The 24,839-nt window shown below is 33.4% G+C and overlaps 5 protein-coding genes across 7 annotated transcripts; 2 read left to right on the top strand and 3 right to left on the bottom strand.

Annotated features, from left to right (window-relative positions):
• The first annotated feature begins 606 nt into the window (after window positions 1-606).
• Window positions 607-4,418, top strand: LOC110637591 (probable serine/threonine-protein kinase PBL25). The gene is made up of 8 exons (XM_021787770.2): window positions 607-943; window positions 1,036-1,153; window positions 1,757-2,472; window positions 2,629-2,795; window positions 2,896-2,960; window positions 3,866-4,001; window positions 4,114-4,260; window positions 4,350-4,418. The coding sequence occupies exons 1-8, from the start codon at window positions 607-609 to the stop codon at window positions 4,416-4,418; spliced, it is 1,755 nt and encodes a 584-aa protein (XP_021643462.2).
• Window positions 4,419-8,096: 3,678 nt separating this feature from the next.
• On the top strand, window positions 8,097-17,417 carry LOC110637548 (putative GTP diphosphokinase RSH1, chloroplastic). Its single transcript, XM_021787722.2, has 24 exons — window positions 8,097-8,416; window positions 8,735-8,925; window positions 10,475-10,654; window positions 10,768-10,833; window positions 10,925-11,017; window positions 11,114-11,245; window positions 11,356-11,457; window positions 11,559-11,636; window positions 11,719-11,790; window positions 12,320-12,427; window positions 12,610-12,707; window positions 13,223-13,283; window positions 13,392-13,454; window positions 13,550-13,606; window positions 13,697-13,798; window positions 14,064-14,222; window positions 14,353-14,484; window positions 14,569-14,655; window positions 15,357-15,428; window positions 15,696-15,782; window positions 15,872-16,331; window positions 16,601-16,662; window positions 16,768-16,836; window positions 16,953-17,417. The coding sequence occupies exons 1-24, from the start codon at window positions 8,392-8,394 to the stop codon at window positions 17,055-17,057; spliced, it is 2,661 nt and encodes an 886-aa protein (XP_021643414.2). The 5' UTR covers window positions 8,097-8,391; the 3' UTR covers window positions 17,058-17,417.
• A 296-nt stretch (window positions 17,418-17,713) lies between these two features.
• Window positions 17,714-20,329, bottom strand: LOC110637549 (uncharacterized). 2 transcript variants are annotated; one of them, XM_021787724.2, is made up of 3 exons: window positions 20,121-20,329; window positions 19,871-19,952; window positions 17,714-19,683 (listed from the first exon to the last, which is right to left on the bottom strand). In XM_021787724.2, the coding sequence occupies exons 1-3, from the start codon at window positions 20,327-20,329 to the stop codon at window positions 19,609-19,611; spliced, it is 366 nt and encodes a 121-aa protein (XP_021643416.2). In that variant the 3' UTR covers window positions 17,714-19,608. The 2 variants fall into 2 exon arrangements, with proteins under 2 accessions (XP_021643416.2, XP_021643415.2); XM_021787723.2 differs by lacking the exon at window positions 20,121-20,329 and having other exon boundaries at window positions 19,871-19,959.
• On the bottom strand, window positions 19,762-21,609 carry LOC110637592 (protein SEED AND ROOT HAIR PROTECTIVE PROTEIN; the record flags this gene model as incomplete). The annotated part of the gene is given in 2 exon segments (XM_058152625.1): window positions 19,762-21,248; window positions 21,359-21,609. Coding segments are annotated over 2 exon segments (588 nt in total), but the record flags the coding sequence as incomplete, so codon positions are not given.
• Window positions 21,610-22,841: 1,232 nt separating this feature from the next.
• On the bottom strand, window positions 22,842-23,767 carry LOC110637566 (protein SEED AND ROOT HAIR PROTECTIVE PROTEIN-like). Of its 2 annotated transcripts, XM_058154139.1 has the most exons (3): window positions 23,641-23,767; window positions 23,359-23,469; window positions 22,842-23,270 (listed from the first exon to the last, which is right to left on the bottom strand). In XM_058154139.1, the coding sequence occupies exons 2-3, from the start codon at window positions 23,435-23,437 to the stop codon at window positions 22,933-22,935; spliced, it is 417 nt and encodes a 138-aa protein (XP_058010122.1). In that variant the 5' UTR covers window positions 23,438-23,469; window positions 23,641-23,767; the 3' UTR covers window positions 22,842-22,932. The 2 variants fall into 2 exon arrangements, with proteins under 2 accessions (XP_058010122.1, XP_021643439.2); XM_021787747.2 differs by lacking the exon at window positions 23,641-23,767 and having other exon boundaries at window positions 23,359-23,634.
• Window positions 23,768-24,839: the final 1,072 nt, after the last annotated feature.

Below are 24,839 nucleotides of genomic sequence, written 5' to 3'. Positions count from 1 at the left end.
CTCCCTAGTTTGGAGAGAAAATAACTAGAGGAAAATGAGACATATTTTCTTCCCCTCATTTATTTTTCCTCTCTTATTCAAACAAGGGAAACTGTATTTTCAAAGTTATTTTCGTTCCTCTCCCTTTTTCACCTATCCAAACAAAGTCTTAAAGAAACTCATTGTTAAAGCCACCTTCTCTCTCTCTCTCTCTCTCTCTCTCTCTCTCTTAGCTGCCTATCAAGGCCCCTTTGCACACAGAGCAGTCTAATTATACATTGTTTTGGTCACGTGTTGTCTTGATTGTAAAATACACAAGAAGATTTTGAAAGAACAAATAGCTAGACGTCTTTGGAAGCCTTGGAATTCTATGTTTGGGCACGCTATTGGAAGGACCAAAGAAAATCTTGCAAAATACTGCCCTTCTAGGTGGGAGTCCTGCGAAGTGGCGAATTGTTGGAAACAAAGACAACATTTTCCGGGTTAATCAAAGTTGCACGTTGGATATGGATCCTAAGGGAACTAGGAACAGTAGTTTGGGACCTCAAGAAAAGGCTCAAGAAGGACATGTAGTATAAGAGAAATGCACCGGACAGAAACAAAGAGCTTCATATATTTCCATCGATCATGAATCAAAAAATAAATCAGAGCAAGCAAATTGCTATGGTGGTCTTGGAAGGAATAAAGGTTTCGACCAAGGACACGGGTGTGGCTCCACTTTGCAGGGCTATGCGTGATGTTGTTAATCCTGATGATGAAATTATAGTCCTCGCCCTTCTTCCTGTGAATAACACATCTGAGTTGCTATCCATTGCTGGCGGCGGGGAAGGTCGTCAGTGCAATCAATCACTTGAAGCAGATCCACGTATCAGGTTCCTCCAGGAAGAGATCAGCCAGAGGAAGGAGGTTTATTTGCGGGTGTTTCGACCTTTTTACAATAGATGCAAAACTAATGGAGTAAGTCTATAATTTCTATATTTCTGTTGATTTGCCATGTTGATCTATCTTTCTTTTAATTTTTTCTCTAAATGCTGGTGTATCTCTTGTCATCTATAACATCTATGCACTTATGGCAGGTGAAATTTCAGGTAAAGATAGCTTCTGGCTTCCTACCAAAGGATATCATCATTGAGGAGGCTAACAATGTCAGAGCCACTTGGATTGTAATGGATAGGTTAGTGTCACCAATACAAATATTAAAGCAATATCTCATGATTGCTGCTAAGATCATTCACCGCACTAATTAAAGAAATTATATATTCAGCTACATGAAATGTACCATGATTGCTGCTGAGATAATACACTGTTACGTGAGTTAATCCTTTCACAGTAATCAGAGAAACACTAATACAAGAATTTTATAAATTCTTAAATAAATAAGATTAGAATTTACACAATCACCTCGATGATAATAAAAAAAACAAACCTTTCAACTTATGTCCCTCATTGCGGGGCTCCCCCATTTTTATCGGGTTCTTTAGTGAAGAATAAATTCTTCTCTAATGAATATCAACCATAACTCAATCCTGCTACCATCATCCTATAACCTGACATAGTACAAAAAGCTGTATGAGTAATTTGTCAAGTTAGTAATACAATGCTTGCTTCAGATCTAAATAGCCGAATTGAAGAACCAAACAAAACAATCTAAAAAACAACACTTTGCCAAAAAAAAAAAAATCTAAAAAACAACAATTTGGGTTCTTGGGATGTCCACAATGTTGCTTGAATTATAACGATGCCAATTTATTTGAAGAAATTTCTTTCTTTTTTGCAGGTGTTTTGCGAGACACTTGACCTTTCGGCTGAGTCGCACAGATTGCAATTTATCTTTAGTGAGTGATGATGAAGAAGCCACGGTTAATTGCTTGCCTGCAAATGAAGCACCAGAAGGTTCAACTGCCAGGGACATAGCTGGCAATCCAAAATTCCCAAATTTGAGGAATGGATCAATATCAGTGCAGATAGTGTCCGATTGTAATTCCCTCCCTGCAGTTAATAGTGAATGCCAACCTTGTTCTCCATTTCTTCCTAAAAGCATATGCAAAGAAAGTGAAAATCAAACTATATCTGAGCCAGAGCCATGCGGGGAAAGTGAGTCGCCTAAAGGGGCTATTTCACCTGAGACTATCTGTGTTCAGCGGAGCAAACAGGACACCATGTCAACAAAAATCAACTTTTTGTTAGGACAACCGTTGCAGCTAACCTGGGAGGTAATTTTGGAGATAACGCAAGGGTTTAAATCAAGAATTTGGAATGGCCTGAACAGAAACTATACGACCTATTACGGATACATGGAAGATGATCAGTCCATAGTTTTGGTGAAGAGATTCAATGGAAATTCTGGCAGCATTCTTGAAGCTGAAATGAATGCATCTCTGTTCTTGCACCACAAGAACATACTGAGTATGATAGGTTACCACAGAAGTGAACATGAAATAGTCCTAGTTTTTCCAGTGGCAACGGAAGGGACATTAGACAGGCATATTAGTGGTGAGTTATCTCTTCTTCTAGATTATGGATGGGCAATGATTTTCATAAAATTTCTATAAATTGGATTAGCCTATGGCTGCAGTGATACTCTGTAACTCAGATTGAATTCATTATCACCTTTTTCATGTGTAACATCTTTCTTTCTCATTAGCACAGACTTGAGCAGACAACCGTGGGGATTGACATTTGAAGATAAACTGAAGATAGCAATAGAAACTGCCCAAGGAATCCGATATATGCATGAAGAATGCCCTCGAGGCCCCATTGCTCACAGCCAAATACACCCCAGCAACATTTTCCTGAGATCCGACTTGCAGCCAATGGTGAAATCCCAAAACCAAATTTCTTTTTAAGGCATTCATTTTTCGGGTCCCACAGTTTATATCGTGGCTTTCTTTCAACTTGTGATTCCATTTCCAATAGATCTCTGGCTTTGAGCATGCTACTTGGCTTCAACTTAAACGAGAGTATCCAGCCTTTGCTAACAGGTTTGCATTTATATCATTGTTTGCCATCTAATCCGCCTGTAATTCTACTTTCCAATTATCCTATGCAATTTGAAGGGTGCCTCCTGCAAGTTGCTAAATAATTCTAAAAGCATGTGTGAAACGTGTTGTTAGTTGACCTAGTCTTTAAGAGTTTTTGTTTTGATTTTGTATTTGTCATGTTTAGTTGCTTAACCTGAGAAGAAGTTGCAGCAATTCTGTTATGTTTCATATATTTAAGCACCCTTTTACTTGAATGAAAAATATTAGATTTAAGCAGTCTAAAAAGTTTTTTCTGTTGGTTTTTTCCTCTGGTCGCCTTTATTTTTCCATTAAAAAAACCAACAAATGGTACCAGAAACACCATTTTATCTCAAACATCAAGCCATAAAACACAAATAAAAATCAGAACCAATCCATAAAAAATATCACATTGACCTTTAAAAAAAAAAAAAAGAAACTAGCCTATAGAAATGGAAGCCAAAGCAAGGTTCATAACAGAAGCACCAATGTTTGATGAAAACAACTATCAAACATGGGTAATAAAAATGAGAGTTCATCTCAATGCAAAAGACCTTTGGAAATCACCAAATGTCTTTTGCATTGAGATGAACTCTCATTCTTACTGCCATGCTTGATAGTTGCTTCTATCAAACATTGGTGCGCTTGTTGTGTAGCTTGCTTCAACTTTCATTTCTACAGACTAGTTTGTGTTTTTTTTAGCTTAAGGTGATATTTTTTCGGGTTTGGTTATGATTTTGATTTGTCTTTTATGACTTGGCGTTTGCGGTAACCTCAGAAGTCTCTCAAGAGTTCAGCTCTGATACTATTTCTCCTGTGGTTGCCTTTATTTTCCATTAAAAAATAATAATAATAAATTCTACCCTAATGAAATTTTTGTTTTAAAGATACCAGCTCGAGGATTATTTAGACCATGGATCAATTGTGCTAATAAAGTCGGACATCCTTTCCTTTGGAGTTCTACTTTTAAGGCTCTTTTGCAGAAGATCAGTACCGCAAGATGACACAATCATGATTGAGTGGGTTAGTATAGTATCCTACCATTTGCTCACAAATTATCAAGCAATTTTTCTCTGCACGCAGGTTTAGGTTTAACACCTCAAAATTACACCTGTTTTGTCTGTCATAATGGCAGGCCCGGCCATTGCTGCTGGACAGAGCATTCCATCTGTTAGTGGAAGAAGACTCAGATGATTTGGACATGCATGCAATTTTTAGGGTGATGTCTGCTGCAAGAATGTGCACAATGAGCAAGCCAATTTCACGACCTTCCATAAGCGAAGTAAATAAAAATAAACCCACGTTGCCATTAGCAATACACAATTTAATTATGATTATTATTTTTGATATCGCTCCTCAATTTTCATTCAGGTAATCTCTATTCTCAGAGGAGAAAATTTTTGTGTTATACAATCATCTCCATCAGAGAGCGGTGCATAAAAGAGAATGAAAACAATACATTCCAACTCGCAACAAGTGTCCACCTTAGATCACCGGTTGCGTACTGCTATATCAAGAATAAAAACGAAAGTGCCAAAAATCATAATAGAAAAGGCAAGGAGGGATGGCATGTAAATTTTCAAAACTTTCAGTTGTGGAAAATCCTTCCCTTGATCAGATTTATAAAGAATGGCAAAAATGATCTTTCATGGACGCTTACTCTAATCAAACAAGTCATTTTGTTCATTCTCCTATCAAACGAGGCCGATGCTCCCTCTAGATAATGGTATATTCCACTGTAGCATTCGAACTGAAGTGAAAGAAGAAAACAAAAAAGTCGATTCAAACATGGAAAACCACATATTTAAAATAAAAAAAAATTCAGAAAAAAAAAACTTAGCAAAAAGTTGGTAGTAGTTCCATTTAATAAGATAGGATCTTCTATTTTTATTCTTTGATTCCCAAAGCAAGACACGCGGCGATTCTTTCCTTTTTATTTAATAAAAATTAAATTATAACTTATTTGTAAGCATTTTCTTTTCTTTTCAAATGAGCTCTTGTATATTTTTTTTTTAAAATAAAAATATCAGTTTAGTTATAAAAATTATAATTACTGAGACTTCGTTTTAAATAAATTATTTATAAGAATATAATTCAATTAAATTCTCACATAAATATATTTAATTTTTTAAAAAATAATTTTTCTACATTAAAATTATAATTTTATTGAATAAAAATAAATATTTTATTACGTGTAGATGTTTTAATTAAGAATTTATTTAAAATAATCACTTCATTATCCAATTTATCCTTAATTAATAGTTATTTGGAAGTTCAAAGTATTTGAAAGCATTATTCTTGTTTTAAGAAAATCTTATTAGACTTTGAATTCAATAATATTGCACCAGTTGAACTTCAATTTTAGCTTAAAAATATTAAAATTGTTTTTACAATTATGAATTTTTAATTTCAAAATTTTAATTGAAAATTAACAAATTAAAATTTCAATGATCCAATAGAAACCTGAACAATCAATCTAGCTTGGTAATCATTCAATCTAATATAAACTGATAAGATCGTTTCGAAACCCATTCTTTCTTTTATACTCAAATTAAGCAAATCACAGAAATCACAATAAAAAATTTTTATTGACATAAAATTGATAAATAAAATTTACATTTAATTCAAAATCATAATATTATAAAGGAATTAAAAAATAGAAGAAAATGAATATAGGTGTTGTTGCTCAGTTGATCGAGATCTAGAAGCCAAACTGGCATTGACAATCATGTCCAAATCAATAGTAGCATTACTTAGGGCTGAGTAGAATTTAGTTCAAATCGAAAAATCGAATCGAATCGAGTCAATTCGATTCAATTGGTTTGGTTCAGTTTTATATTATAAAAATTTTAGTTATTTCGGTTTGGTTTGGTTTTGAAGAGAAAAAATCGGCTAAACCGAGCTGAACCTAATAGTAATTTATATAGTCAAATCAAACTAAATCGAACCGAATCGATTTTTAAATTGATTTATTTTTATGAAAAATTTATGAATTATATTTAATTTTTTATATATATTAATTGTTTAATTTCATTGATTAATGGTTATTAAGTTCAAACCAAAGTTAAAATTAGACCAAATAACTTGAAAATCAAGTATAAATTCAAAAATCAATAAAAATCAAATCGATCGGTTTAAACCGAACCAAACTGAAATAGAACGGTTCAGTTCGATTCAATTTTTCACCCATTTCGGTTCGGTTCGATTTCTAAAAATTGTGGTTTGATTTTTGTAATTTAATTCGGTTCGGTTCGGTTCAGTTTGAACCGAATGCTCACCCCTAGCATCACTTCCTTTGATTTTAATTTTTTTTTAGAAAAAATTATTTTGTATCCAAAATTTACTAATATGACTAATTAAAATTTATACTAGACAAGTCTATAAGAGAAATAAAGCGTTCCCTTTTAAATTTTAAAGATAATTTATATCTAAATCCCGGACCTGAAATTCCTGATTAATGAAAAAATGACATTTACATATATTTTCTTAATATTTAAAAATAAAAAAAAAGTGAGTATTTCCAACCCAGGACCTATAATTATTTGAGTGATTAAACATTAAGTAGAGAGATATATCTATATATGTCTTTTCTATAACTTTTATTTATTTTATTTCGAATCAATTTTTTTTTAAATTATTGATTTTTATAAACTTAATTAAACTAATAAATAGAAAAATAAAAATAAAAATTAAATCGAATCAAATTATTGAAAATCAAACCAAAATTTTGGATTGATTTAATTCAATTGATTATTTTGATTTGAGCTGAATAGTATTCACCTCCAGCCAGCGCAGCCTCGTGTTGTTGGTGCTTACTGCTTAATTCCTTAATATTTCTATTGACTTTGCAGCTCTCCTAATAAACTAAAATATTCCAAATCCAGAACTCAGTTATTAAAAAAATAATCATAAAAAATTATATTATCAAACTATACAAAAAAATAAATATTTATCATATTTTTGTCAGTTATTTGTTAATTTTGAATTGAATAATATAAATATTTAAAATGTTTCTTAAATTTATAAACTAAAATTCATAATAACTAAAATAATTAAATTATTAAATTATCTTAAAATTTATAAACAAAACATAAAATACATCATATTTTAAATATTTAAAGTAATTGTATTATATTATTTAACTGCAATAAAAATTCTGTGAATTAGCTGCTTTTTCTAAATTATGAAGGTCGAATTAAGGGTAGATGCGCAAATAATAACCATACAAACTATAATTAAAAAATAAAATTCATATTTACATCAAAATGTATTATATTAAATAAAAAAGTGAACATTAAATGTAATATTTAAAGTATATGTTAATTTTATTATTTAAATATAACTTAATATTTACTGGTTAATATTTATATAGTATTATTTTATTAATTAAAATAAAATATTGAAGCAACATATTTACTTTTATATTTTTATTTTAACATATAAAATTAGAAATAAGATTATTTATTATATTATTGCTAATATGCTAAAATTAATACTAAATAAAAATTTAAATTTATTTTAAGTAATATAATTTAAAAATTATTTATTTAAATATTAAAATATAAAATTATATAAATATTTTTTATAATTTTATCAATTATGCTATGACCCTGTTTAGTAGCATATTATTTAGACGCTGAGAGAATGATATATGAAAAATTATTCCTCCTCACTTTTAGAGGTTGATAAAGCCTTTTGACTAGAGTAAAAAAAATTATATCACTTCTTTTATATTTAATAATTAATATAATAATTATTTTTATCAAATATTTTTATTTTAATAATTATATAAATTATTAATATTTAACTGCTAATGACTATTAAAATAACTAATATCTACGAGAATAATTAATATTACCGATTAGCCTATATTAGCATTTTATTAACAAAAATATGGATCAATTAAAAATAAAATAACATCAATATGATAAAAATAAAAATTGAAAAGTAATAACAATTAAGTTTTAATTTCCTACTGATTGAGTCGATTTAGATATTAGGTTTGCGGATCTATATAACCTTCCTATTTTATTAGAGGGAGTTAGAAATTAAAAAGGAATAAATAAATAAATAAAAAGATTTGCATCACCGAAATAATAAGGAAGATACAAAGAGAAAAATATCTTTTTATGGAACGGCACCATTCATTTTGTGTGGTCTTGGTCTATCTCTCTTTTATAGATTATCTCTTCACTTCCATCGTTCTAATCTATCGCTTATTTGTCCAAAATCCTAAGCTTTGCGATACCAAAACGTCAGGCTTTTCAGTTCACCAAACAGATTCCTGCTGCAGCAGGCCGTCTTTCTCTCTGGTAAATTCGTGTAAATGCTGATTCGTGCTATCCAGCTCTACTTCTCCTAATTTCCATCTTTGTGTCGTCTTAAAATTCAATGAGATTGCTTCGCTCTAGAAATGGCTTCTGCTTCTTCCTTGTCAGGTACCTCCGCTTTAGCTTTGGAATTGTTGATTTCTTTTTAAGGATTTTGTCTTCGATTTATTTTCGAAATCCTGTTTTAATTGAACTGAAAGTACTGTCTCGCAACTCCGCAGTTTAGGGATCCAAGTTTACTGTAACGTGTTCAATTTAGTTGAATTCAGCCTTTTATCCTAGTTTAGGCCTTTGTCTTTACTTATTTAATACTTCTGCAAGTCTTGGATTGAAATAAGCTGAAGATGAATTTGGCAAAAATTTCTTGTTTTCATATGATCTTGATGCTTTTATTTTGGAGTAACTGTTTGATGGTTTACTTTTTAGTATCCTTGGAATGCGTAAACATATGTAAATTATCGAAAGGAGATGGCAGCGGCAGATATGACTGTAGCGTGCTCTCTTGTGCGTGGAAAGCTCCTCGAATCTTGACGGGGTTTCTTGCCAGCACTGCGCATCCTCCTCAGTCTTCGTCATTCTTATCTGGGCGAAACGGAAGAAGGAATCAGTTCAAATCTGTAAGTTTCTTAAATTGCTTCCATGTTATTGTCTCTGTTGTTGTTAATCCAATAGCCATTGAAATGCTTCAGATACCTCAGTATTTGACAGACTTCTTCATAGTTTCATTTGGGAATTAAGAATATAAAGTATTTGTTCAAAACTTACAATTGATAAAGGAAGCAAATGCTAGAAATGCTTCATTTTTCTTATTTCAACATTTACGAACCATTGGAAATGATGATATCCTTTATCTGGTGAGCTAGTGAAAAAGAAAGAAGAGGAAATTTATGTAGTTATTAAACGAAATGGGAAATTTTCTAAATTTATAAACTAAATACCAGTATAATTTGTTTGAACTTATTGCTATGTCAATGGCATAATATCCCTCTGCAAAATTTCCTTAAAACTTCTTTCCTCCTCCATTCACCAATTTTGGGAGGGCAAATAAAATAGTTTCAGGATGTGAGTAATCCCTTATTTTTCTAATTCTTTGTTATTTATGACCCAAACAGTGTTATTGGTAAACTTCCCTATTCTATAATTTTTTTTTATCCTTACACGGTTACACCCCCATTCAAGTGAGGTGATATGATTAATGATTACAGCAGTGTTGTTAGAATCTTATGATTCTCAATTCAAATCGTACGGTGCAATTCGTTTTGATCCCTATCCCAGTGATTCGAATCTATGGGATGAATTGCAAATGTACCTAAATTGTGACCAAATCTTTCGATTTGATAGTAATGTGAATCAATCAATTCGGATGATTATTTTCTAGAGGGTTGTTAGGTACTATATCTTTAAAATTTATGATTTCACTTCATTTTTAATATGAAAAGTGTACATAAAACCTTCCCTTAGCTATTTTTCATCCACCAACCATTCTTTTCTATCTCCCTCTCCCTCTTCTTTCTTTTTCCTTTTTTTGTTAATTTACTTCTCTATTTATAGTTGTCAAATTATGACATTTTAAATTAATATATTTTGATCTTTTAATTTAACCTACCATTCTTTTTTATTATTTCATTATTTGATCAAATTTAAATAGGAGTTTCAGCTCATGCACAATGATAATTATTGTCTACAATTCAAGAGTTCATAAATTCATAAAATAAAACTATGTAACATAATAAGAATATAGTGTTCTAAAATAGAGTATAGTCCTAATTAGCTAAATGGTAATTTTATATTTATTAAAATGTCATTGTGATATTTTTTTCTATAGTTTTGAGAATTTTTAACGAATCTTATGATTTGATTTTCAATTCACAAAATTAAGATTTCAATTCTTGATTCGAATCTTGATTTGACAACTATGGATTACAGAACTTCTTTATCCCTGTAATTGCTGCAGTATTACCAAAAAGACACTATTATTATATGTGTTAAACTTATCTTGTGTCATGCTATCAGAGGCAAACATATGAAAGTGCAACTGTCTCTTATCCCCTTTTTAACTTGTTCTGTTCATATTGAAATTGTCTGCTCTTGTTGTGAATTATTTTCCTATGAACAAGTTTCTCAATCTCATTGATGTCATTGCCTTTTGCTTTATGTTCTTGCCAGAAATGTGAAGTCTTTGATATAGGAAGCTGTCATTCAATTGAAGCTTTTGGATCTTCACTGCTTGGGAGACTCATTAAATCTGGAATGCTTCATGTTGCTGGTCAAAGATGGCAATTTTTTTGTTCTTCGTCCTTTTCCTCGGGTGCCTTCAATGAGTTTTCTGCTGAAACACTGTGGGAGGTAAATTGTACAATTGGTGCCCTGGGTATCTATATTGTGATAATTATCATCATGAAAGTGGGATTGCTTCCAGTAGACTATGGCTTATACTGTTAATTATGTGATTGCCTCAGGTTCTTAGGCCTACCATTTCATACCTTTCACCAAAAGAATTGGAACTGGTCCAGAATGCTCTCAAGGTAGCCTTCTGCTTATAATAACCTTTGTTGACCATTCTTGCAAATCTGTACTCTTGAAGTGCTTATGAACGTAGTAATTTCATTGGTACAGCTGGCTTTTGAGGCTCATGATGGTCAGAAAAGACGCAGTGGAGAGCCATTCATCATACATCCAGTTGAAGTTGCACGCATTCTAGGAGAACTTGTGAGTCACTCAGATTTTAAAAGTATGCACATACTTGAAATCTACTTTGAATTGCACTCTACAATCTAAGAGACTGTAACTTGCCTGTTCTTTTAGGAATTGGATTGGGAGTCAATTGCTGCTGGATTGCTGCATGATACTGTTGAAGATACAAATGTTGTTACTTTTGAGAGAATAGAGGAGGAATTTGGTCCCACTGTACGCCGCATTGTAGAAGGAGAGACTAAGGTGCTATTACTTTTTATAACTATTTTCTTTAGTGGATTGAGTTCATCTTTGACAAACTGTCACTTTGATTTGAGCACATATTGATATCAGTTTCTTCCCTTTCCTGCTAGGTATCCAAATTGGGAAAATTAAAGTGTAAGAATGAAAGTGATTCAGTAAAAGATGTAAAAGCTGATGACCTACGGCAGATGTTTCTTGCCATGACAGAGGAGGTGATTTATTCCTTGCTTCTTCTTCTTCCTATTTTATTTTTTAAATATGTAGGCTTATTTATTGTCAAAGCTAGTTATAACAAAAAATGTTGGTGTTTCAGGTGCGTGTAATTATTGTCAAATTAGCTGACAGGTTACATAACATGCGCACTCTTTCACATATGCCTCCACATAAGCAGGTATAGTTAAAGAAAAGGAAGAGCTCTTAATTTGTCCTTGACCATTTAGTTATCATTTTTGACATTGCTACATTTTGTGCAGTCCAGCATTGCAATGGAAACACTTCAGGTCTTTGCTCCTCTTGCAAAACTGTTAGGAATGTATCAAATCAAGGTAAACCTATATGCTGCCTTTTTCACACTTCAATTTCTATTCTATGAAATTGAGTTGGAGATAACTATTTGTTGCTTAAACTTGTGAACTTGTCTTTTAAAATGATCTTCATGACATCAAGTGATCAAAGTTTAAAAAGTTGAATTTTAGATCCTTATAGATACAATTTTAGTTTTAAGGTTCCTTCCATCATTTAGTTTAACATTGAGAATGACCAGCTTTGGGCCTGAAGAACCGAAGGTGTTGTATTCTTCTATATCAGGTCATTATTAGAAACAGACCATGATCATCTCATAGTTGGTCCAATATAATATGCATGGATTTGTAATGTTGTTCTCTTTGAGCAGATTAATTTGCAGTAATTACAGATGCACCATCTTTTGTTTATTGTTAGCTAGCAGTGGGCATGATACTATACTCCTCTTTTAGTCAAAAGTCCCAACTGTTTGGGATGTTTTTGGTGTATTTTATACTCTTCATTTTTTTCCCTTGTTAAATTATTGACCATGCAACTGATGATATTTTGCAGTCTGAGCTTGAAAATCTGTCGTTTATGTACACAAACCCTGAGGATTATGCTAAGGTCAGGAGGAGGGTTTCAGACCTCTATAAAGACCATGAGAAGGAGCTTGTGGAGGTATTTTTTTAAAAATAATTTTTGTCATGCAATTATTTAAACAGAGCTCAAGAAGGATTCTCTTTACTATCCTAATGTGCAATTTTTACCCTTGAGGCTTGGGGAATGTTAAGTTTGGTGGTTCTTGACGTAGTCTTGCATCATTATGATCATTGCTAATTAAGGCTATTTGCATTGCATAGGCAAATAAAATTTTGAAGAAAAAGATTGAGGATGATCAATTCCTAGACCTTATGACTGTGAACGCTGAAGTTCGCTCTGCATGTAAGGAGCCTTATAGGTGAAGCCATGAACCTTATTTCTAACATCTTGTTTTGTTCATTTACATATTTGGCCTGCTTGCTATTTTTTATGATGCTCATAATATTGTTTTATCATTATTTACAGCAAATTTGTTGTTAATTAATAAATAGCTGTTATAGATGATTAATTTAAAAAAAAAAAAAAAAGCTGTTATAGATGGTTGCGATAATGAATAGAGGCTCAATTGCAATAATAAATTAACTCCTTTTGGTCGTGCGTGTGTGTGTGTGTGTGAGAAAGAAGCCTATAGCCCTAAATTGCTCTTCTTGGGTCTCAAAAGTTGTAGGAAGATTACCTTTGATTCATTTATATTAGTAATGAGTTCGTATTTTGTAGCTGTGTGCTTCATGTGATGCCCTGAAGGTTGTAATTGCTTGGAGAAATGCCTTTACCAGCTTTTTTTCCCCTCTTGGTCTGTTAAAGTTGTGGCTTTAAAAATATTTTTCCCTTCTCTTTCACATCTTTTAATTGGAATCTTTTATTTGCTTTCAGTATTTACAAAGCGGTGCTTAAATCTAAAGGTTCGATCAGTGAGGTTAACCAAATTGCACAGGTTTGTTTTGATATGTTCCTTGGATTATCATGAGAAACATCTGGCATAGAATCTTTTTTCTAGTTTTATATTTGCTTGTTGACATATTACTTTTTTTATTATAACCAGCTGCGAATTGTTATAAAGCCAAAGCCATGTGTTGGAGTTGGGCCTCTGTGCACACCACAGCAGGTAAATCCATCTCTGTTTCTGAAACATTCTGTGTCATTTGCTGTACCCAGTTTGGTATGCCATATGGCCTTTTCACACAGTTGCAAATTACGCAGATATGCTACCATGTTCTTGGCTTAGTCCACGGAATCTGGAACCCTATTCCTAGAGCTGTATGTATTCTTTTGTTTTTATTTTGGAAGTACATAATGATAACATTAAAAGCAGTTGGTTATATGTTATCGGTTTAATTTTTGTAACAGATGAAGGACTATATTGCAACCCCAAAGCCTAATGGTTATCAAAGTCTTCATACGACTGTAATTCCATTTCTGTATGAGAGCATGTTCCGACTGGAGGTTCAGGTATTGTTCAATGTTCATTGGTTACCAAGTTTCTCCTTCTAGCTGCTATGAAGGAAGTAAGGGCTTACTTTGGTTTTTGTTGTTCTTTCTTCTTTGTATTTTCTTTATTTTTCTAGCCAAGTCCTGCAGAACTCTCAATTTCTCTTTTTCAAAGCCTCTTTTTGCAAAACTTTTTAATTTTTTGTAGTGTATTTCAAGGAACTTCTCTATTGTCTTTCTGAATTTTGATTTGGTTACTTAAAAAAGGTTGATGTATTTTTAACAGATTAGAACTGAAGAGATGAATCTTATAGCTGAAAGAGGCATTGCTGCTCATTATAGTGGGAGAGTATTTGTTACAGGTTTAGTTGGACATGCAATGCCTAATGGTAGAAGTTCAAGAGGAAAGACAGTCTGTCTTAACAATGCAAACATTGCGCTCAGGGTATGTTAATTTTTCCTCTTGATAAATTGTGACAGTTAGCGGACATCCTTGAGGAACTTGTAGAAAAGCTGTTTTATAGCCCCCTGACCTTGATGTTAATTTCATGGGTGAAGTCCTTTCTTTCCTCCAGATTGGCTGGCTTAACGCAATTAGAGAATGGCAAGAGGAGTTTGTTGGCAATATGAGCTCCAGAGAATTTGTAGAAACCATCACTAGGGATCTTTTAGGAAGCCGTGTCTTTGTGTTTACATCGAGGGGAGAGGTAAGAGAGTTTCATCACTTATGGGTACACATATTAGGACATTGTTTTCCTGATTGCTAAAGTTTATCAATACTTTGTGTACAGATTAAAAATTTGCCAAAAGGTGCAACTGTGATCGACTATGCTTATATGATACACACTGAAATTGGCAACAAGATGGTGGCTGCAAAGGTCTTCTTTTTCAATTTGATTGATGTCATGTTCATTTGCAATTCTTAAGACAACAAAGATTTGAAGTCTAAGGGCGTAATTACTTACAAAAGAACTGAGAAAATGGGAAACTGTTAGAAAATATGTTTACCAAGCCAAAAAGAAAATTTTCTTTTCTCAGGCACTGTTTGGTTAGCTTTGCTAAAGTTGTTCAAATATACTTTTAACTTTTCTATTTGAAACGTGTTTGCGCGCGAAATATTTTTTAAAAAGGCAAAAAAAAAAACTTTTTCTTTTGTATGAGAATCAAGATTTGTTAAATGGTACTCTTTATGAAGCAAAGAAGCAAAGGTTGAACCACTACCTTGGATAACCAAATTTTCCACTTTTTAAATTTGATATAGAATTTGGAAAACTATAAACTAGCATTCAAAATTTTCTTTTCAAATTTGGGAAAAATAAAAAACTGGGTTGTCCAAATTTAATTAAGAACTGGAACGTAAGATTTTCTTTTTGAGTTTGGAAAAATGGCTAATGAAGTTACCAAATTCAAAGGAAAATTGGAGATTGTCCTTCGCTAATTTTTTGAGTTTAGAAGAGAGTTTTGAAGTTTCATTAGGTAAACATACTTTGTACATTTTTCTATGGAAAAATGAATTAAATGAAAAGGTTAAAAAAAAGGTACTGTAAGAAAAATGGCCTAACTACTCCGCTTTTTCCAGGTCAATGGTAATCTTGTTTCTCCAATGCATGTACTTGCCAATGCAGAAGTCGTGGAGATAATCACCTATGATGTTAGTAATTATCATCCCTCTTATTATGAAGAGAACCTATAGTATTTTTTTTTTATATTTAGATTTTCTGGAGGCATAATTTCCTTGCATGATTAGGAAATACAGAGATACCATATTTCTCTGCTTATTTTTTTTGTTATTAGATTTGGAAACACAACTTGATTCTTGCCTTGGATCATTTCACCTAGTTGCTCATGCGCATGTAAGTTAACTTGTGTACCATTAATGCTTTGTTCTGCTATTCTCAAAACTTTATTGTTTCCTCAGGCACTCTCTAGCAAATCAGCTTTTCAGAGGCATAAACAATGGCTGCAACATGCAAAAACACATAGTGCCAGACACAAAATTATGAAAGTAGGTGTAGTTAAATAGATTGAAGGTACTTTGTTATTTTTTATAATTGCTATCAGTACTAAAAAATAAAAAATTCATTATCTTCTCAGTTCCTAAGGGAGCAAGCTACATTATCTGCTGCTGAAATAACAGCAGATACATTAAATGACTTTATAGCTGATTCTGAAGAGGAGAGTGAAGTAGAAGAACTCCCAGGTAATACTGAATGGAATAGAACTTTGTGGGAGAAAATCTTTAGGAAGGTTGTGGGGAAGTCATCTCAAGGAGAATGTTCGGAAGATCTGCTCATGCCTTCTAACAATGGAAGTGTTTGGGTCCCCAAGGTCAATGGGAAACATAATAAGCATTTGCAACAGGTAAGTATGGAGGCCAAGGGAGAGTTATTATCACAGGGAAACGATGTTGCCAAATTGATAGAGTTAAACATTCCAATGCACAAGGAAGTCTTGCCTGGTTTAGAAAGTTGGCATGCCAGCAAGGTTGCCTCTTGGCACAGTCTGGAAGGACACTCAATCCAGTGGTTTTGTGTTGTATGCATAAATCGAAGAGGTAATTTTCCCTTGAGTCAAAACAGACATGTTTAGCTTACCTCTTCTGTCAAGAGGTTCAAAACACAACTGTGCGAATGATGCTAGTGGACATGCAATTATGTGTGTGTGTGTGTGTGTGTGTGTGTGTCACTTCCAAATCATTTCTGATTGTGACAAGGTTTCAAGTTTTTATTAAGCATTAATCATCATGTATCTTTAACCCATAGTTTCTATTAAGCATTAATCGTCATGTATCTTTAACCCATACTTGGATAAATTTTATGGCAGGCATGATGGCTGATGTTACATCAGCATTGGCAGCTGTAGGCATAGCTATATGTTCCTGTGTGGTGAGTGATTGTAATTAGTAAATGTCTCATTGAACTGTGATTTATACTTTGTAATTGATTTGCTTGATTATGTTATCTGCAACATTTTTTACTTTCAATCACCAGGCTGAAATTGATAGAGGAAGGGGGATGGCTGTGATGTTGTTTCATATTGAAGGGAACCTTGATAATTTGGTAGTGTATTCAGCAATTGTTCTTACTTCGTGTCCTCTCTCTTTCTCTCTCATATGTCAGCACAAGCATTTCTAACATTATTTGCTCCTGATATTGCCTGCTTTTATCTCCTTCAGGTTAAGGTGTGCTCGAGTGTGGATCTGATTTTGGGTGTTTTGGGATGGTCTACGGGTTGCAGCTGGACAAGCTCAATGGAAAACCCCCAATTTCTTGAATGCTAATTAATCAGTTGACACAATGAGCCCAATGTAGTTCACCCAGCTGTTGCAGGCTTGGGTAAGAAGTTTTGCCCGTTCAGGAAACCGATATTCTGGTGTTCTTACATTTTGGATAATTAGCTCAATATTTTTAACTATTTGTTCAACAACCATAACAAAATAAACCAGCAGCGGAAAATTGAGCCAATTCTGTCTCTGGAAATTCAGGGCATTGTATATAGAGAAAAAAGAGTGATAGTGTATACACATGTGAAAATACTTGTGAAGAGAGGATGGGGAAACACTTATACAAAAGGGTTGTAAGAATCCTTTCCATATGGATATTCTTTACGTTCTTTTTATCATCTACTTTTTTTTCTTTCACCTCGATTCTCCATGAATAATGCATCATATCATTTTGTTTTAGGAGATTGCTTCTTCCCGCTTGTACAGTAATAAGCTAGCATTGTTGCACGTATGTGTCTTTTTTTTTTTTGTGGTGGTTGTTGTGGGTGGGTGGGGTGTGGATGTTGCTTAACTGGTGGCCGGTGGGTGGCTCTTACCATTTATTATGGAGACAGATTGGTAGATACGTCATACATGTCAAACAGCATAGTGATCACAGAGGGTGATTCAAATGATGAGCTATATCAACGTTCGAGGAGTGATCTCTCCACAATTGATGCAACGGAGCCTTGATTTTATTGTATTCTCAACTCACTAAAATTGATTTCAGTTTTTCTGTTTCTCATAGGACAAGGAGGGAATCATAATTGAAAAAAGTAAAATATTGCCTTGCTATGGGTAAATAAAAGTAGCACCATCAGTGCACTAACATATGCCAAACCCAATATCTCCATTTCGTTAAGCGCCTTGGTTGATCATTTGCCCCTGTAAACTCCAGGGTTTCTTCTTTCTTCAAGAATGTTGAAGTCTGAGTAGTTTGATAATTATCTCTGCAATTGTTAATGATATTAATTTTGCTGTTATCAGAGTGAATATACTCTTCTGTTTTGTTGGTTTGGTCTTCCTCCGTATTCCCTACAGAGAATTGCAGGTTTATCGAGGTGTTGTTGAGCTCCTGTGACAATTGTCACGGGACAGGAGTTTTAGCCTCATGCGACGCCTAGGTACCCCTTGGCCAGGGCCTCTAGGCCAGTCTTCCTCTTATCTGGCAAGCTTGCTTAGGCCTAAATATTAAGTATTTTGGAGGTTTATCGCACATACTTGTATGGATTCATAATTATTAACTCCATAAGGCAAGAGTTAGCTCGTGATAACCTTGTCAACTGCTAAGAATAGGAGTGGAGAATTGTCGAATCGTTATATTCTCCCCCTCCTAATCCCGCAAATGCCCTCGTGCGTTCACGTCGCTTCCCGCGCAACTTGTCACACTCCCTCACACATAGGAGCCCACATACCATTAGTCACGCTCGCACAATGCAAACACTTAAGCAGCATGTTGGCCACTAATTTGCCAAAACACTCGCTCACTTCCGCACGTAGACATCCTCTGAAATGCCCTGCTAAGATTCCTCATATTGCTCACCAGATACATATAAGCTGCATAGTAGGCCGCACTTGTCCCTTAGATCGACCCCTTTCTTATCCCATGTGGGATTGAAAAACCCTTATCTACCTCTGTCCCATTGAGGCTTTACACTCTCCCCAACCGGATTCCAGCAACACTCCTGTCGCTATCGACACCTTGCCTACCCCAGTCCCATTGGGGCGCTTGGCGTGATTCGGATCATTTGGGGCCTACTCTGATACCACTTTGTCACGGGACAGTAGTTCTAGCCGCATGCGGCGCCTAGGTCCCCCTTGGCCAGGGCCCCTAGGCCAACCTTTCCCCTATCTGGTAAGCTTGCTTATGCCCAAATATTAAGCATTTTTTAGGTTTGTCGCACGTACCTGTACTGATTCACAATTATTAGTTCCATAGGGCAAGAGTTAGCTTGTGACGAACTTGCCAACTGCCAAGAATAAGAATGGGGAATTGCCAAACCGTTACACAATGCTTCCACCAATTCCACTGGCCAAATTTCCTCTTCATTGGATCCGGTGGAAGAGCTTTCTGTTGCTTCTGAATTCTCTTTGCCTTTCTCTATGGCGTATTCTTCATCACCATGCTCTTCCTCTTCCTCTTCCTCTTTTTCAACTGGATGCATTATTGAAGTCATGTCTTCACTTGCCTTTGGAGCATCGTCAAACGCTTCTACCTTTCTCCAGACTTCAATTCTTTCCACCGGGGCCAACTCCTGTCCGTATTCCTTGTCATCATCCTCTGCTTCTTTGACTGAATGAATTGATGAAGTTTTCTCTGCATATATCTTCACAGAACCAATTGGTTCTTCTTTTTTAACATCATTTATTTCTACAAGGGGGGACTCTTCTTTGGTTTCTGCCTCCTCCTGATCATCATCATCGTCATTTTCTTCTTTTTCTTCAACAAAATGCACTGATGAAGTTTGCTCTCCCATCTTTACAGCATCCAACGCTTCCTTCTCTTTTATACCTTCAGTTATTTCCAATAAGGGTGACTCCTCTCCCGAGTCATCCTCAATCCTATTCTTCAGTTCATACGAGGGGTTGGAGATGACAATTCTCTAATCCCGCTTTGTTTGGAATCACCCTTGTGTTGGATCTCCTGATAATAAGTGTTAGAATTCTCATTTCTGCAATTGTTTGTAGATTCAGGATTTTCTTCCTGAACCTAATCACCAAGTAATCAGAAGATATACTATAATCTATGTATGTTCATTTCCATCTTGCTACAATATAATTGACATGTAGATGTAATCCTGATGGATCAGGTGTGGAAAGGGATAAATTACCAAGATCAAACTTTCAGTAGAGACGAACTCGGAAGAATCAATCGGGGTTGCAACCATCTTTGTTGATCCATTGCTTGCGCAGCTGAACAACAACATTATTCTCAGTTGTATATACAAATGAAATAAAGAAAGCAATACATAATCAAATAAAATCAAAACACAAGGAGGCTGAATTTTCTGTATCTTTGTATCTTGAACTCTTAACCATGGATTGCAATGAAAAGATGGACATGAAGTTTGAAGGACGAACCGCAGCCCTTGACTTGTTTGGTCTTCTTTCTGCCGGCGGCTGCTCATCTCATTTGCACCTCTTCTTCTACCTTTGTGTAAAGCAAAGGCTGCAGCCAAACCTGCAAAAGCCAAAGCTCCACCCCACACAACCAGCCCCCCTATATCACCTCCACTACCTGAGACAATTTGAGCCTTCCTTTTGCCTTGTTCACCGTGGCGCTTCTCCATGCCTGATGTTCTTTTCTTTTGTTTTGGGTGCAGTACTCTGGTTATGCAGTAGTGTGTAATATTCAACGTTTCTCACATGAATCCAGAAGAGTCGAGGATTTTATGTTGATATTAAGGAGAAAATAAAATAATAAAAATAATAATAATAAAAAGAAGGGAGTGCTACTGCTAGTGGGCTCTTGACATTGGAAGAATTGCAGTATCGATTTCGGAGTTTGTAAAAAGGACAGAATTTATTAATTTGTAGAATCTAATTAATGAATATTTAGTTTTCTTTAATATTTAATATGTATGTATATGTTTATTTAGTATTATATACATTTGTTGAATGTAAGTAACTAAATCATTTTCCATGAATATATCATAAGACAGAATATTTCAAAACAAAAAATATAAAAATAATGCTCAACTTCTTAATTAATAAAAATCAGAACAAAAATGTAATACAAATTTCTAAATGCAAATGGAAAAAACCAACAATTACAACAATCACCAACAAACAAATAAGAATCAAATCAATTTCCGTTCCAAAAGCTTAATCCAGAACATAAACGGTCGATGTTTAGCCATGCAAAGTAAATTTCAGTAACCAGCAGGAGTTGGTTTAGGCTCCGAAGTGTGGAAGAAGGGCCCAACATAGTATAACTTGATCTTCTTGTCATGGAGGATACGGTAAGAAGAAAGGAGAGCACCAGTAATGCCCTTGTTGACACCTGTAGGGATATTACAGGTTTCCAATGGAGATTTTTCGAGCTTAACTTTGCAGTCCCTGACCTTCAAATTGTCTTCAAGTCCTAAAAGAGACAGTGTCTTGAAGAAGTATCCCTTTGCATCAGTTGCACTGGTCAGACAGGAGAAAGATGTTGTCTCGTACCCATTCTGATCCAAAGCTGAACACGTTATCCTTGCCACAGCTCCTGTACTCACAAAGGAAATGAAATAGGATATTTAGAGCACGTAAATTGAGTTTTGATTCGGTGGTTTATGAGATAGAATGCTGAATTATTGATGGAGAGTTCAAGGTTATCTTCGACAGGGACATAGCTGGAGCCCGATTTGCATGGAACAAGCCCTTCAACGCCAATTTGGATTGGATTTTCCGGTTTCAAGCCATACCCATAACCTGGCTTGTCAAAGCATGGTTTTGGGCTACAGGAATCATCACTCTTGACAACGTCAGATTCTGGTTTTGGGCTATACCCATCTTTCTTGGTGTAAGATTTGGGTTTTGGGCCATACACATCATTAGGCTTGGCAACCTCAGATCCTGGTTATTGTATTAAATATCAAATTTTGGAGTACTAATAATTTTGTATTAATTGAATAATCAAATCTTATATTAGTGTAAGATAATCACGGTGTTATAAAAGCCTTTACCATTTCTTGATTTCTACATCTTTTTTTTAACATTTTTTTCTAACAAAATTATGAGGGCTTCTCTATGTATATAAGTATTATGGACATTATACTTAAATTTATGAAGGATAACTTATATAGAATGACAAATTAATTATATAATAATAAATCAATAGGAATGAGTCCCATAAAATAGTTATTTTCTTGCATATTAAAAATAATTTTATTAAAAAAATGTTCATTTAGTGATTATATAATGATTAGTTTACTATTTTATTTACTAATCTATATGAAATAGTGTAGTAGAAGTATAATATAATTTTTAGACAGACCTAGTAAAGCCTATATTTGCAATATTATCTTTCATAATTTTTTTGTTTAATTTAGGTGAAAATTCAAATATGGAATTTGATGATTTTAAAGATTATACTGCTAATCACTCAAAACCCATTATTTTATTTAATTTTATCAAAATTTATAGAGTTGAAAAGAATGTATTATATATTTTTTTTTGTTTTATCGCTGATCCATACAAGAATCTAATACATAAATTTTTACTTAATGTATCAAAAGTTAATTTGCAGTTTAACTTATTATAAACCCAAAGATTTTTCTTGTCTAAATCTGATCTATTATGAATCAAGATACAAAATATATAATGAGATTCATTTATTAAATATATGGATTTTATATATTTATAATTTAGATATATAAAAATAAAATTTAATCTTACAAATTTTAGTAACATGATATATAATGAAACTTATTAAATATATGAATTTCACATTATTATATTTTAAATTTATATATAAAAGCAAAGTTTAATCTTACAAATTTTAGTAATAATTTCTCTATTTAATTTGGATATTTAAAGCCTGAATGCGAAATTTTACTGCTCTAAAGGTTCTTTTATAACATTCCTTACATATAAAAGCATTTAGTTTAAAAAACAAAAAAAGCAGCCTTTAGTGGTAAAAGATTAGCTCAAATATCAAGGTGATAGAATGACGGTCAATTACTTATGCTTTGGTGAGTCCTTTGAAGCTTGCACCAAATAGCAAGAACAAGTAGTCAGGGTTGCCGAGCACATTTATAAGAAGATTAATTATTTAATAATGATTAGTACAGGACACCCTCGGCCTCCAGGAATTAAATCAAATGGCAAAGGGCAGAGGCTACAACATTCCTCATACCCATTAATACGTAATATCAGCAAAAATTAAACTAAAGGAAAAAAACAGTGAATCTTAATAGCCAATAGAGACAGGTGAAGGTTCCTCTGTGGTGTAAAAGAAAGGTCCGACAGAGTACAATCTCATATTCTTGTTTTTGAGGAGACGATAAGCAGAAAGAAGAGCACCACTAATGCCTTTGTTAACATCTGTTGGAACTTTACAGTTCTGCAATGGAGAGTCTTCAAGAAATGCCTTGCATTCCGCAATCTTCAAGTCATTGCTGATTTGAGAAGGATACAGTGTTGCAAAGAAGTAACCCTTTGCATCACTTGGATAGCTCAAGACAGAGAAAGGTGCCGTCTCGTACCCATTCTCATCCACAGCCAAACATGTCACCCTTGTCACGGCCCCTGCAACAAATGCAATCACATTGAAACTCATATATGATTGTAAGTTTCAAGAATCCGGTTGGATATGATGAAGAGATTAATTAATTACCTTGTATCGGTTCATAATTAGAACCTGATTTGCATAAAATAATTCCTTGAATACCGATGGGGAGTGGGTTTTCCTTCATTTCTGAGTCTGTCTTTTTAATGTGGACGGGTTCTGGGCCATAACCACAATAAGCAGAAGCAATAATTATTAAAAATGAGAAGAGAAGCAGCAAAGGTGAGATCAAGAAAGAAGTTCCACCCATAATTCCAATGTGGGTATGCACCTTTAAGGAGATGATGATACATACAACTACATATATATAGAAGACCAAAGGAAATAGACCTTATCATCAACGTGAAGAGCATAACTGCAAGTCTATATGGGTTGTGCCAAGAGCCAAACTTCAAAAAGTAAAGAAAATGAAAAGGAAAGAGAGGGGCTTGCACCAGCTAGAGACGTGGATAGCAATATGGATGGTATTGGAAGTGCGCTATATTCTTTATTTTTTAAAATATATTAAGTGTGCCATGTGACTTAATATGATATTGATATGGACAACAAAACAAAAAAGATATATTTCTGTACATTAATTTGCAATAAAATAATACAAATTGGATGTTAAAGAATTGAAATAAACTTGTTCATCTTATGACTTAATGACAATGAGGAGCCCATGGACGACAAAACAAATATATATAATATTATTGTATTTTAATTTGTAATAAAATAAGAGTAAATTATTTTTTAATTATTTATTAATTATATTATAATTAATATTTTATCTTATATTTTTAAAAATAAATAAATAAAAATATTAATTATGATATAATTCAAAGTCTATAAAGTAATTTATCCATAAAATACTGCAAATTGAATGTTAAAGAATTCAAGTAAACCTGTTCAACTTCTGACTAATGGCAATGAGTAGCCCAATGCTGATCAGTGACAACGTCCAGTCAATATGTCGACGTTGCATGCTATGCCCACCTGTTACACATACAATGTGCTAAGCGGTTTCTATTTTTTTAACTAACTTTATTTATTTTTTTTAAACAACTTGATTTGGTTTAAAATATTATTAAAAAATATTTCACAGTTTTAAAAATTTTAATTATAAGTAAAATATTAATATTAAAAAATAAGTCCTTAATCTTTGATGCATATTCATCAATTGTTTAAGTTGCTTTATTTGTCGATTAATTATTAGGTATATTTGATATATTAAAAAATAATATTTTTATAAATTTTTTATTATATAAAGATAAATTTAAAATATATATATAATAATTCATCTTATTTATCTCTCACCTGTCTGGAGAATGTGACAAATTTGCGGCAAGTGGCCGCACACTCAAATTGAACAGTTTCCACTCAGCCAACGACACGTTAAGCGACTCTTAATTATTTGCCATAATAATATCGATTTTTCGAGACAAAATCATTTTAGAGCAAGTAAAATGAATTAAATCCATTATCATCATTTCACATTATCATTAGCTGCGTAAAAAATTTCCTATTAAAAAGCATAAAGATTTCCCTTT

The sequence above is a fragment of the Hevea brasiliensis genome, chromosome 9, assembly GCF_030052815.1.
Source record: "Hevea brasiliensis isolate MT/VB/25A 57/8 chromosome 9, ASM3005281v1, whole genome shotgun sequence".
Classification (NCBI taxonomy): Eukaryota; Viridiplantae; Streptophyta; class Magnoliopsida; order Malpighiales; family Euphorbiaceae; genus Hevea; species Hevea brasiliensis.
This window is presented reverse-complemented; position numbering and strand designations above follow the sequence as displayed.